The following is a 14,551-nucleotide window of genomic DNA, read 5'->3' on the forward strand; positions in this document are numbered from 1 at the left end:
GTCAAAAAGAGACAAGCAATGCCAAAGTAAGCTATATTTGCATCCTAAAGTAACGAGAGACGGATCTTGAAGCCATTGCAGGACCATTTTTTTTCTAAGTTACTTTTGGTAATTTAGCAGACAGCTGGCTTAGGAGATCCAAGTTTGCTTGAAACAGCAGTCAGATACTAAGCAGAGGGCTGCAAAGGCTCCTCCTTTTCAACGAGGCCATTTTTCCAATCAGGTACAGTCACATAAATACTCACTGGACTCTAGTTCATAAAAGTATAGAGCATGTCACATATGGGAAAATGAGTACTTTTTATGTAAACGCTCTACACGTGTTACCAAGTTTAGCACATAAAACAGAAGCTAACCAATTATACTTGAAATTCAGAATAACAAATAAATTTTTGTGCAAATATGTCCCATGTAATATTTGGGACACACTTATGCTAAAATATAATTTTTGTCTGAAATTTAATGTTCTATTTCATCTGGCAACCAGGCCCTCCCCTGGAATGCCAGCTACAGACCCTTTGTGCTTAGTCTAAGTCATACGACAGAGAGTTCCAGAACTGTGTGTGCTCCACCATTCCCTGCTTGTAAGGTTTCCCTGAGTCATCTCTATTTCATATCTGCAAAGCACAGTATTAGTCATGAGCCTCCATGACACCCTCGCATGGCACAAGAGAAAGAACTGACTTATTCTTCCCACCACGACAACCCAGAGTATAACCAAAGACAATGCATTGAAGAGGAAACATTCCTGAAGGAAGACACAGACCCGAGTTCTTACTCTTATTCTGCCAGTTTCATAACCTTGCGCAAGTACATGCAGCTCTTCAGGCCTTGGTTGTGCTGACTTCAGGAACCCTACAGGACTGACATTTTACAATTCCACGATCCTAAGTGAACTAAACTTTGCCATGTCCTTGTGACCAACTGGAGGTCATGCCTGTCTATGTTGAAAACAGAGGAAACCACCTCAAAGTTAAAGAAAAACAAGGGATTGGCTAAAAGATGACCCTTAATTAAAATCCATTTGTTTCAAAAGAAATGTTACTTTCAGGATAAAAAAGTCACCTTAAATATTTCATAAACAATATATGTTACTCATCAACCATATAACTTTAAATACCTCTCATACCCTGGACAGTCAGTACCAAATCACTTGTATTCCAGACCATTAAAAAAAAAAAAAAAAAGCAGTCGACTATTTTACTCCCCTGAGTTCTGTGTGGTACACCCCTAAGACATCATAAAGCATTCTGCTAGTTCCATAAAAGGTGTCTATGCACGACAAAGGGCAAATCCATTTTCTCTAACAGATTCTCGAAACAATTTGATTTAAATAGCATTTCTCTGCACAAAGAATCTCTAACGCTAATTCATTTTGCCTTCAGCTTAAGTCACTGTCTATTAACAGACAGTGAAATAAGAGTTTTTCTTTAGTTAAATACCATGCCCTCATGCAATCTGAATGCCAGCCACTGCTTTCAAGGGATTAAAATCTTGATTACCAACATCGTTAGCATAGCATCAAAGAAATAAATATATTAAATTATACAAACGGCTAAGAATCATGACTTTAGGGTTGCCAGCTAAACACAAAAGTCCAGTTAAATATGAAATTCGAATTTCAAACTCCAACACTGGGATGTACTCAAAATTAATATTTATTTGAAACTCAAATAACTGGGGATTGTATTTTTTTGTTTCCATATCTGGCAATTCTATGTGGGCTACTCCGTATGAGATATTTGCCAATTTTCATTTTTTCCCCCCAATCAAAACACTCATTTTGATTTTTAATTTTTCCTTAGAGTCAAGAGTTTCTACCTGCTTCAGAATATGAATAGATAATAATTTTCCAGCCCAAAATTTCATTAATATTTCTTTGCTTTAAAAAAAATCAGGTTCCCACCAAAAAAAAAAAAACTGTAGTCTACAGAACATACAATCTTATCAATATTTTTACCTACCTGTGGGAAATATATGAGAAGGCCAGATAATAAAATATTTCTTTTTTTCGCTTCCTTGGCAAACTCTCTAATCTGCATTACCTTTTCCATTTTCTGACCTAATGGTACTGATTCATAATCAAGAAAATGCACCTGAAAAATAATATAAAAGGTAACAATTAGAATACCATTCACTTTTCCTTGATTAACATGATATTAAAGAAGCTCAAAACACATACAGAGAGAACAAGATGGCAGAGGAGTAGGTGGACGTGGAGTACATCTCTCTCCACGAATACATCAGGAATACACCTTCAGACTCAGAATTGCATCAGCAGAACATCAGCTGAGAGCAGACAGGAGGACAATACCAGTGGAAAAGAATATATAGAGCCATGCAAAACTCGGTAGGATGAAGGAACTAGGGGGAAAAACAAGAGTGTTTGTAGGACTGGACCTGCCCTCAGCAGGTGGGGGAACTGAAACAGGGGTCCCATCCCCACACTGGGGCAATTGTCTGAGTCAGAGGACAAACGTTTAAGGCTGGGAGTGAAGAAGCTGATCCATGGCAGCCTAAATGGAATGAGAATCAGACAGTCCTTGCTGCAGCCATACATACCCTGGACAGGGACACAGGTCCCCTGGAAGGTGCAGCAGCTAGGAGCTGGAGTTTAGGGATTGTGGAGCAATCCCAGGGCAAGGACTGCTGTTGACTTTGGAGAGATGGATCAAGGGGATGTGAGGCAGGAAACTGTGGTGGGAAATGCCTATGGAGGAAAGCTGGGCAGTCATGGAAGCAAGGCAATACTGTTGAGTCATGCAAATCAGGTGGAGCCATCACCATACCCTCTCTCTCCCCACACGCCAGCATCGGCAGCTATTGTTCAATAGAGAGGCTGGCACATCAAACACCTGATGCATTGAACTACAAGGCAGGACCCCACCCAGGGTGCTGCTTTAAGTGACTGATATGCTGATCTACAGACTAGGACCCCACGCAGGGGGGCCCCTCTATGTGACTGACATGCCAAACAACAAAGAAGGACCCCAGGCAAGGGAGCCCTCTAAGGGCCTGAATGGGCAGAGCTACAGAGAAACACTGGCCAAAGAGGCCTTCTGATTGCCAGCTACAAGAGGCTCGAAAAAAGACTCTGATAGGGCCATACTCCTGGGGCAGAGGCAGCCTATGTCCCTGCACACTTTGTGCCGCAGGGTCCCTGCAAGCCAAGCAGCTGCCACACCTTCATGCTCAACTCTCACTGGGGCAGAGCTGCCACAGGCAAAAAAGAAAATCTTGCGTCTATGCACACAGGGTCGCTTCGGTCATGTCCAACTCTTTGTGACCCTGTGGACTGTGGCCTGCCAGGCTTCTCTGTCAGGGGTGGTTCTCCAGGCAAAAATACTGGAGCATACTGGGCAATACTGGTTGCCATATCTTTCTAGAGCACTATATTTCCTGCTGCCCTGGCCGCCAACTCCCCTGAGTACCTGGTGCTGCCAGAATCCCTCGACCCAAGCAGCTGCACCACCTCCACACCTGGCCCTCACAAGGGCAAACCCAAGTCCTCCAGGGCAGCCTCAGGAGCAAACTCCAGTGGATGACCCATACACAGAGGTGAAAATAAAACCACAATTAAAACTCAGGGGCAGGGTGGCTAAGGAAGAAGATCCAAAACCTTCCCACCAGCTATATGAGCTACAGATTAAATCACACGATCAACTAGGCAGAGTCTGTGTCTGTGGAATATATAAAAGGATATTGAGAGCTCCCACAAAAGAAAACGCACTAGTTCTGATAGCTGTGGACATTGGAGGCAAGAACAGACAGGAGTAGGAGCAGATTAGAATCTGAGACGCTCCCACAGCAGGTCCAGAGATCAGCAACAGTTGGAGGGCATCCTAGGGAGGTGAGGTGGACTGTGCTCCCAGCGAGGGAAAGGACTCTGTCAGCAGAGACTCAAGAAAAACATTTATTATTTTTATGTTTTGATTTGTTCTGTAGATTCTTTCAGATTTTTCTTTTTCTTTCCTTCCTCCCTACCATCTGTTGTAGTTGTCGATTTTATTGGCACTATGAAATCTAATTAAGCTTTTGAGCTTTATTTTTTTCCCCCTGAGTCACATTTTTTTATTGTTGTTATAAATCTCTGCCTCTACACTGGGCTTTTGCAGTTCTGTGGAGTTTTCCTTTTTTTTTTTTTCTTTTAAAAAATTTTTTAAACCTATCATTTTTTCTACATTTATTCTTTGTTTGCTTTTCTTACTGTTCTTTTCCCCTTGCAATTAACCTTTAATGTGTATAAATCTTCTTTATCTACTTCTATATAACTTTGCATATCTAGTCTTTCTTTCTTTTCTTTCTTTCCTTTCCTCTCAACATATTTGTTAGTTTTATTTTCACTGCTTTATTTCCCAATTGGCAACTTGCCTTAGTTCTGTTTTCCAGTTTGTGCTTTAGTTGTGTTCTTAACTGGTAGATACAATTTTTGGTAACCTTTGTTTGCCAGGTCAATCTACTGTACTTTATTTTTGTTGGACTGTTTTGATTTTGCTTATGGGTATATATGTAAATGTGTATATTCAGTTACTTTTTATTGTTGTTATAAATTTCTGTCACTACATTGGGCTTCTACAGTGCTGTGGAGTTTTTTGTTTTTTTTTTTTTCTTTTTTTCTTTCTTTTTCCTTTCTGTGAAAAGACAACCATCAGAATGGGAGAAATTAATGGGAAATAAAACAATTGACAAAGGATTAATTTCCAAAATATACAAGCAGCTCATACAACTCAATACCAGAAAAACAAACAACCCAATCAAAAAGTGGGAAAAAGACCTAAACAGACATTTCTCCAAAGAACACATACAGATGGCTAACAAACACATGAAAAGATGTTCAACACTGCTCAGTATTAGAGAAATGCAAATCAAAACCACAATGAGATATCACCTAACATTGGTCAGAATGGCCATCATCAAAAAGTCTACAAACAATAAATGCTGGAGAGGGTGTGGAGAAAAGGAACACTCTTGCACTGTTTGCGGGAATGAAAATTGATATAGCAACTATGGAAGGTGATATGGAGATTCCTTAAAAACCCAGGAATAAAACCACCATATGACCCAGCAAACCCACTCCTAGGCATACACCCTGAGAAAACCAAAATTGAAAAATACACATGTATCCCGTTGTTCATTGCAGCACTGTTTACAAGAGCTAGAATATGGAAGCAACCTAGATGTTTATTGACAGATGAATGGACAAAGAAGTTGTGGTACATATACACAATGGAATATTCAGATCATATCAGATCAGTCGCTCAGTCGTGTCTGACTCTTTGCAACCCCATGAATCGCAGCACTCCAGGCCTCCCTGTCCATCACCAACTCCCGGAGCTCACTCACACTCATGTCCATCGAGTCAGTGATGCCATCCAGCCATCTCATCCTCTGTCGTCCCCTTCTCCTCCTGCCCCCAATCCCTCCCAGCATCACAGTCTTTTCCAATGAGTCAACTCTTCGCATGAGGTGGCCAAAGTACTGGAGTTTCAGCTTTAGCATCATTCCTTCCAAAGAAATCCCAGGGCTGATCTCCTTCAGAATGGACTGGTTGGATCTCCTTGCAGTCCAAGGGACTCTCAAGAGTCTTCTCCAACACCACACTTCAAAACCATCAATTCTTCAGCGCTCAACCTTCTTCACAGTCCAACTCTCACATCCATACATGATCACAGGAAAAACCAGAGCCTTGACTAGACGGACCTTTGTTGGCAAAGTAATGTCTCTGCTTTTGAATATGCTATCTAGGTTGGTCATAACTTTCCTCCCAAGGAGTAAGCGTCTTTTAATTTCATGGCTGCAGTCACCATCTGCAGTGATTTTGGAGCCCAGAAAAATAAAGTCTGACACTGTTTCCACTGTTTCCCCATCTATTTCCCACGAAGTGGTGGGACCAGATGCCATGATCTTCGTTTTCTGAATGTTGAGCTTTAAGCCAACTTTTTCACTCTCCTCTTTCACTTTCATCAAGAGACTTTTTAGTTCCTCTTCACTTTCTGCCATAAGGGTGGTGTCATCTGCATATCTGAGGTTATTGAGATTTCTCCCGGCAATCTTGATTCCAGCTTGTGCTTCTTCCAGTCCAGCGTTTCTCATGATGTATTCTGCATATAAGTTAAAAAAACAGGGTGACAATATACAGCCTTGACATACTCCTTTTCCTATTTGGAACCAGTCTGTTGTTCCATGTCCAGTTCTAACTGTTGCTTCCTGACCTGCATACAAATTTCTCAAGAGGCGGGTCAGGTGGTCTGGTATTCCCATCTTTCAGAATTTTCCACATTTGATTGTGATCCACACAGTCAAAGGCTTTGGTATAGTCAATAAAGCAGAAATAGATGTTTTTCTGGAACTCTCTTGCTTTTTCCATGATCCAGCGGATGTTGGCAATTTGATCTCTGGTTCCTCTGCCTTTTTTAAAACCAGCTTGAACATCAGGAAGTTCACGGTTCACATATTGCTGAAGCCTGGCTTGGAGAATTTTGAGCATTACTTTACTAGTGTGTGAGATGAGTGCAACTGTGTGGTAGTTTGAGCATATTGAGTGCAGCACTTTCACAGCATCATCTTTCAGGATGTGGAATAACTCAACTGGAATTCTATCACCTCCACTAGCTTTGTTCGTAGTGATGGAATATTACTCAGCCATAAAAAGGAATGTCTTTGAGTCAGTTCTAATGAGGTGGATGAACCTAGAACCTATTATACAGAGTGAAGTAAGTCAGAAAAAGAAAGATAAATATCGTTCTAAAGCATATATACAGAATCTAGAAAAATGGTACTGAAGAATTTACTTACAGGGTTGTAGTGGAGAAACAGACATAGAGAATAGACTTATGGCCATGGGGAGAAGGGAGGAGAGGGTGAGATGTATGGAGAGAGTAATGTGGAAACTTACATTACCATATGTAAAATAGATAGCCAATGGGAATTTGCCGTATGGCTCAGGAAACTCAAACAGGGGTTCTGTATCAACCTAGAGGGGTGGGATGGGGAGGGAGATAGGAGTGAAGTTCAAAAGGGAGGGGATATATGTATACCTATGGCTGATTCATGTTGAGGTTTGACAGAAAGCAACAAAATTCTGTAAAGTAATTATCCTTCAATAAAAGATCAATAAATTTATTTAAATAAATTAAAAATACAATTAAAATATTGCAATTATTTTTATCAATTTATATTAACTTCTAGTTAATTGTTTCCAGTGATAAATACTTAATAAAATGAATCATTCTTTATAAACATGGAAGTAGTAAACACTAACAAATATAAAATGCTATTTCCATTTGTGCCAGTCAATGCATAAAGACTATATAGTTACATCAAGTCATTCAACTTTCTTCATAATTTGTAATTTGAAACTAGACAAGACAAATAAATGAATCCATAAGAAATTACCACTATTAATAAAATTCAAGGGACTTATCCAAGTACATAAAGGTTTTAGAAGAATCCCTTTCAAAGTAATAATTGGAATTTAACAAATAATCATCTACTTCTTAAAGTAAATCCAGAAGAATTTTATATAGAATTCTTTTAGCTGTGTTAGTGTTTTTTCTTGAAATTGTTTAAGTAATTAGTTTAAGCATTATTTTTCCTTTAAATTTAAGGTCTCGGGTGATTTGTGCTCTTTTCATCAAAGTATTGAGGGGATACAGTACTATCTTTCATGGGACATAAAAACTAAAACCACAATAGCTTCAAACTAAGATATTTAAAATAAAAATGCACATATACAATTAGCATAAAGAAATATATGTATTCCTTTGCAACATCAAATTTTTAAAACTCAAGAATTACTTGTTCAATTATGTGTTTATTAACTAGAAGCATTTTAAAATAGACTCCACCTTGTATACTAATACTAATCCCTTATACCAATCATGTACTAATCCCTTCCTCTCTGTTCACTCATATGGAAATGTGCTCTTTGAAAAATCAGACAACAAAACACCTTTTATTTTCTTTCTATAAAACAAAGGAGTGAGTTTTTTCACCCATTATATTTCATTTTGCTCTTCCAGGGAAAATTACCTTTATTCCATTTTTAAATTATGAGATAATGCACAATGCATATTAATTTAATAAACAGTTAATAACTTTCTTGGAACTTTTCATTACCTATTTACTGTTGTTCTTTAGTCACTAAGGCATGTCTGACTCTCTGGAGGAGACCCTACGGACTGCAGGCTGCCAGTCTTGCCTGTCCATGGAGTTTCCCAGGCGAGAATACTGGAGTGGGTTGCCATTTCCTTCTCCAGGGGATCTTCCTGACTCAGGGATCAAACCAGCATCTTCTGCATTGACAAGCGACATTCTTTACCACTAAGCCAACAGAGAAGCATTTTGTATAGTCAGCTGAAGATGTTTAGCTGCTTCCTTTTGAAATCTAAGGTTACAATAAAGACTTTTTCCTTAAAAATGTTCGATTCATTAAGAAACTAAAAGAACAGACAAAGAATAAAAGCAAAATAAAATAAAATTTTAAATGTTTGGTACATATACACAATGGAATATTACTCTGCTATAAAAAGGAACAAAATTGAGTCCGTTGTAGTGAAGTAGATGATCCTAGAGTCTGTCATACAGAGTGAAGTAAGTCAGAAAGAGAAAAATAATTATTGTATAATGCATATATATATATATATATATATATATATACATGTAATTTAGAAAAATGATATAGATGAACCTATCTGCATGGCACGAATAGAGACGCATATGTAGAGAAGAGACTTTTGGACACAGTGGGGTAAGGACAGGGTGGGGTGAGCTGAGAGAGCAGCACTGACATAGATACAGTACCATGTGTAATGCAGAGAGCTAGCAGGAAGCTGCTGCTCACAGCTTCCCGCTAGGGAACGCAGGGATCCCAGCCTGGCGCACTGTGACGACCGAGAGGTGTGGGATGGGGGAGGCAGGAGGGAGGCTCAAGAGGGAGGGGACATGTGTATATCCATAGCTGATTCATGTTGTTGTAGAGCAGAAACCAACACAACATTGTAAAGCAATTATCCTCCAATTAAAAATAGAATTTTCAAAAATGTTTGGAAGAAGAAAAGCAGAAAGAAAAAGTTTCAAGTTTTTCTATCTGCTGAATAACTGAAGAAAAGACAATGGAAGCCTGAAAGCCTGGGCTCACCTTCCCCTAAGCTCTGCTTTCTTTAAAACTTATCAAAGTAAAACTTCAGGTGTTTTCCCAGGCAACATCACTTATGGGAACTCCTGACTAATGAACCACACACAGGCTGGAAGAACTGTGAATGAACTAACAACACTAGATTCTCCTTCCAAGTAATTTGCAGCCAGGCATCCCCTAGCCAGGACCTGGAAGCTAATGACTATCAGCAACTGCAAAAGATGTCAGTCCCTGTTTGTAGCTTTGTTGTTTTTGCCATTGTTCAGTTGCCAAGTCATGTTCAACTCTTTGTGACCCCATGGACCGCAGCACACCAGGCCTCCCTGTCCATCACCATCTCCTGGAGTTTGCCCAAGTTCATGTCCATTGAATCGGTGATGCCATCCAACCATCTCATCTTCTGTCACCCACTTCTCCTGCCCTCAATCCTTCCCAACATCAGAGTATTTTCACATCAGGCAGCTAAAGTATTGGAGCTTCAGCATCAATCCTTCCGATGAACGTTCACGGCTGATTTTCTTTTGGACTGACTGGTTTGATCTCCTTGCTGTCCAAGCGACTCTCAAGAGCTTAAGTCTTCTAAAAGGATGGCTCCCATACCACCTCTGGAATCACCTTCCCTCACTCTGGAGAAGCCAAGGTAGAGGGAGAAGTGGGTAAAGAAAAGCTGCCCCTAAACGAACAAGAGATGATAAGCTCAGGAGCTAAGGCAGAGGCCATGCCCACCTCTGTCCTGTCTTTCCCCCTGCCCTGCAGTCTCTCACAAAGTTGATAAAACTAGCCCTATATAGTTTGACTAGAGCTATAAGGCTTCTAGTCTTATGAGTTTTATGTATCTAGCTGAGCCTAAAATCGCTGTGTGCTTGCTACAAAAAGCAGGCTAATTCCCTCAGATTGAGGCAGTTTTGGAAACTGCAGTCGTGATATGGATCTGAAGCCAGGAGGGTGAGAGTCTCTCCGGAGCCCGTAAGGCCAGATCACTATACAGCCCCCTACCAGCTGGACTAGCGAACAACACTGCTATTCAAAGTTAAAAGCCTCACTGGACTATTTAACTTTTCAACTGTGCAATTTTCTACACTAGTCAGATACCATGAAATGCCAGAGGCCACCAAGCCCAACACACTTCAGGTGAATGGAATGCCTTAGAAATTTTGCAGTACACAACCTGGGCAACCCTACTGCCAGCCTAGATTGACAGCCACACAGACACACATTTCTTGTGTAATACAAGTCTGCTGACAAATTTTGAGTTCAGAAAAATCTCACACCAATGTAAGAAAACTGGGTGGTAGTGAGAGAGCTTGTGTAAAAATAGCACAAGGAACAGAAAAGACAAGAGCATCATACTTCGTAATTATAGCTTGCATAGAAACATAAAATGCACAGAAATGAAAGAGTGGAAATGCTGGCAACACGTTAATTAGAGAAGGAGTGATGACTATGGTACAACTGGGACTGGATGTCTGCACCAGGAAACCGCCATTAGAGTTGGCCCAGGAGGAAACGCGTGCTGCCAGGACCTGGGGAACCTCGATGCGAAGTCAGAGCTGGGAGCAAGTGCTCATTTTTAATTTTCCTAAGACAGTGTCCTAAAAGACAGTCTAAAATTAATTTATAAAATACCAGTTAATTATATTAATTATTAATTATAAAAGTAAATGATAGGACTTCCCTGGTAGTCCAGTGGTTAAGAATCTGCCCACCAATGCAAGGGACACAGGTTGGATCCCTGCTCCGGTAAGATTCCACATGCTGCAGAATAGCTCAGCCAGTGTGCCATAACTACTGAGCCCGAGCTTCAGGGACCAGAAGCCTCAACTGCTGAGCTCATGTGCCGCAACTACGGAAGCTCTCATGCCCTAGAGCTTGCGCTCAGCAACGAGAGAGGCCACTGCGATGTGAAGCCCACACACTGCACATGGAGAGTCGCCCCACTGCCCTGAACTAGAGAAAGCTGGAGCAGCAACAAACACCCAGCACAGCCAAAAATAAATAATTTTTTTTAAAAAGGAAATTATAACTTCAGCAATGAAAAAGATATAAAAACTAAAACTCTAGACAAGAACATATTATATTGTAATGAAAACATTCAATAAATAAAGTGTGCTGAGTCTTTTTTTTTTTTTTTTGGACAGAAAGTAGAGACCTTACATGTGGTTAACTTAAAGCTAATTATGTATATTAAAAAGTAATACTATTTAATTAAAGCTATATATAATTATATCTTATAGTTTCCCAACCTGCAGAGTGACTAAAGGATTATCTGTATCAATGCAGCAAAGTATAGGAGCAAAGTCAAGTAGCAAACAAAATGACTGGCCAACATCAATAGCCAAAAAAATAAGCTTGTAGAAAGAATCCCAAACATAAAAATAAAAGATAAATGTAATACTTTTAACTATTTCTTAAGTGAAAGATTTATCAGATTGCTTTTTTAATAAAAATCTAACTCTAGGCTGGTTAAAATATAAATGTCCAATGAAAACTACCCTGAAAATATGTATTTTACGGTTATGATAGTTTTCATTAGACATTCATGTATGTGCTAGTATGAAAAACTGGTATGCAAATGCTACCAAAAATGAAGGTTGTATCAATATAACACAATATCACAAGGTTTAAGATAAAAAAAAATTAATACAGATAAAGAAAAACAGCACATACTAAAAAGCAAAACATAATAATCATAACTTTATTACTAAGAAAATAGATTTTAATACACAAAGCAAACAAATGACTGAATAATGAGAAAACAATATCAAATCCATAAACATGGGAGAATATCTGACTGCATGTCTCTCAGAAACTAACTTATCAGACCAAAATTTTTTCATGTCAAAAGGCTTCTGCACAAGGTAGGTTGAGGGTATTTCCTTTTCCTTTCAAGGTTATTGTTTTACTTTTTGTGGCTGCTTTTATCTAAGAGAAGTTGCACATGAGCTGATACTACTTCACATTAAATGGACCAAACTTCCTTATTTACTGATCAGATAAAAGCTAATTTTTCTTACAGAAACAGGTGTTGTAGCAGAAAACATCTAGGTTGAAGTGAAGGCTATGGTACATGTACAATGATTTTTAAAAGTCCTTATCAAGTCATGAGATTCTAAACTAGGAACAGAAGACTTTCAACCCCAGCCACTGGTCTGTAAAATTCAACATACCCTAGCTCCTTGAAAACAAAAAATGTTAACACTTAAATAAATCAGTAGGCCTAAGCTGTTCATCAGAGAGTCCATGAAATTAAGGAAAAAGTGCATGAAAAGTGAGCTCTGGGCAAACTATCTATATACCGACAAATTGCCTATGGATCCCACTGTTAACCTAAAATAAAGATGGTGACCTGGCAAATCCCACAGACAGAGGAGCCTGGTGAACTACAGTCCGTGGGGTCACCGAAGACTCAGACACAACTTAGTGACTAAACAACGATGGGTTGTTTTGCTTGGGCTCAGAAGAGAACTGTGAGTTGGGGTCTGTAACCATGGTAAGCCACATGCAAGTTCCCACACAAGAAAAGGAGAAGGCTTTTACTGAAGGAAAAGGAAGTTGGAGGGCTTTCTCTTCTGGGAGAAGAGTTCATGGCTTTCCATTCACTGAGTCGGATCAGGAAAGAAGTGTTTCTTCTCCCTGTTTGCCTCTGCTATAATCTCAGGCCATAAGAGCTCACCCTTCTCATCTCCTTACTCTTTTTAGTAGAGGTTTATGTTTATAGAGGTTATTCCCTTCATGAATCTCAGCCTTGCCCTGGCAAAGGCGTTTGCATAACTCAATGAAGCGATAAGCCATGCGATGCAGCATCACCCAAGATGAGTCCTAGTGAAGAGTTGTGACAAAACATGGTTCACTGGAGGAGGGAATGGCAAACCACTCAAATATTTTTGCCACAAGAACCCCATGAACAATACAATATTATAAGACAAAAAGACATGACACTGGAAGACGAGCCCCCCAAAGTCAGAAGGTGTTCACAATGCTAATGGGGAAGAGCAGAAGGTAATTACTAATTCCTCCAGAAAGAAGCCACTGGACCAAAGTGGAAACAATGCTCAGTTGTGTAGGCGTCTGGTGGTGATCCAATGCTGTAAAGGACCCTATTGCAAAGGAACCTGGTATGTTAGGTCCATGAATCAAGTAAACTGCACATGGTCAAGCGGGAGATGGCAAGAGTCAACATCCACATCTTAGGAATCAGTGAACTAAAACTGATGAGAATGGACAAATTTAATTCAGATGACCATTATATCTACTACTGTGGGAAAGAATCCCTTAGAAGAGATGAAGTAGTCCCATAGTCAACAAGAGTCCAAAATGCAATAATTGGATACAATCTAAAGGAGAAAGAATGATCCCAGTTTGTTTCCAAGGCAACTCATTGAATATCACAGTAATCCAAGTCTATGCCCCAAACACTAATGCAGAAGTTGAAGTTGAACAGTTCTATGAAGACCTCCAAGATCTGCTATAACTAATAACAAAGATGTTCTTTCATGATAGGGGATTAGGGTGCAAAAGTAGGAAGCCAAGAGATACCTGGAATAACAAGCATGTTTGGCCTTGGAATACAAAAATGAAGCAAGGCAAAGGCTGAAAGTTTTGTCAAGAGCACATGCTGGTCATAGCAAACACCTCTTTCAACAACACAAGAGACAATTCTACACATGGACATCACGAGATGGTCAATACTGAAATCAGATTTGATTATATTCTTTGCAGCAGAAGATGGAGAAGTTCTATACAGTCAGCAAAAACAAGACCTGGATCTGATTGTGGCTCAGATCATGAGCTCCTTATTGCAAAATTCAGGCTTAAACTGAAGAAAGTAGAAAACCATAGGCCATTCAGGTATGACCTAAATCAAATCCCTTATGATTATACACTGGAGGTGATGAATAGATTCAAGGGATTAGATCTGGTAGACAGAGTGCCTGAAGAACTATGGACAGAGGTTTGGAACACTGTACAGGAGTCAGTGACCAAAACCATACCAAAGAAAAAGAAATGCAAGAAGTCAAAGTGGTTGTCTGAGGAGGCATCACACATAGCTGATGAAAGAAGAGAAACAAAAAGCAAGGGGGAAAGGGGAAGACATACCCAACTGAATGCAGAGTTCCAGAGAATAGGAAGGAGAAATAAGAAGGCCTTCTTCAAAGAAAAGTGCAAAGTAGAGGAAAACAATAGAATGGAAAAGCCTAGAGATCTCTTCAAGAAAACTGTGGATCTATCAAGGCAACATTTCATGCAAGGATGGAGATAATAACGGACAGAAATATCAAGGATCTAACAGAAGCAGGAGATTAAGAAGAGGTGGCAAGATTCACATAAGAATTCTACAAAAAGGTTGTAATGACCCAGATAACCACAATGGTGTCGTCACTCACCTAGAGCCAGACATCCTGGAGTATGAAGTCA

At 39.7% G+C, this 14,551-nt stretch overlaps 1 protein-coding gene across 8 annotated transcripts in view; it reads right to left on the minus strand.

The window, feature by feature from the left end:
• Window positions 1–14,551, minus strand: part of CRPPA (CDP-L-ribitol pyrophosphorylase A) — a 377,884-nt gene that overhangs the window by 143,776 nt on the left and 219,557 nt on the right. For 5 of the 8 annotated variants that reach the window (XM_070787554.1, XM_070787553.1, XM_070787556.1 and 2 more), the window contains one exon: window positions 1,965–2,096. The exons of 1 other annotated variant lie outside the window; for it this stretch is intronic. In XM_070787554.1, the coding sequence (XP_070643655.1) occupies window positions 1,965–2,096 (132 nt within the window). Of the gene's footprint in view, window positions 1–1,960; window positions 2,097–8,118; window positions 8,295–14,551 lie in introns of those variants that run through there. 2 more of the 8 variants (XR_011566187.1, XM_070787555.1) reach the window with 2 other exon arrangements.

Source organism: Bos indicus, chromosome 4 (genome assembly GCF_029378745.1).
Source record: "Bos indicus isolate NIAB-ARS_2022 breed Sahiwal x Tharparkar chromosome 4, NIAB-ARS_B.indTharparkar_mat_pri_1.0, whole genome shotgun sequence".
Classification (NCBI taxonomy): domain Eukaryota; kingdom Metazoa; phylum Chordata; class Mammalia; order Artiodactyla; family Bovidae; genus Bos; species Bos indicus.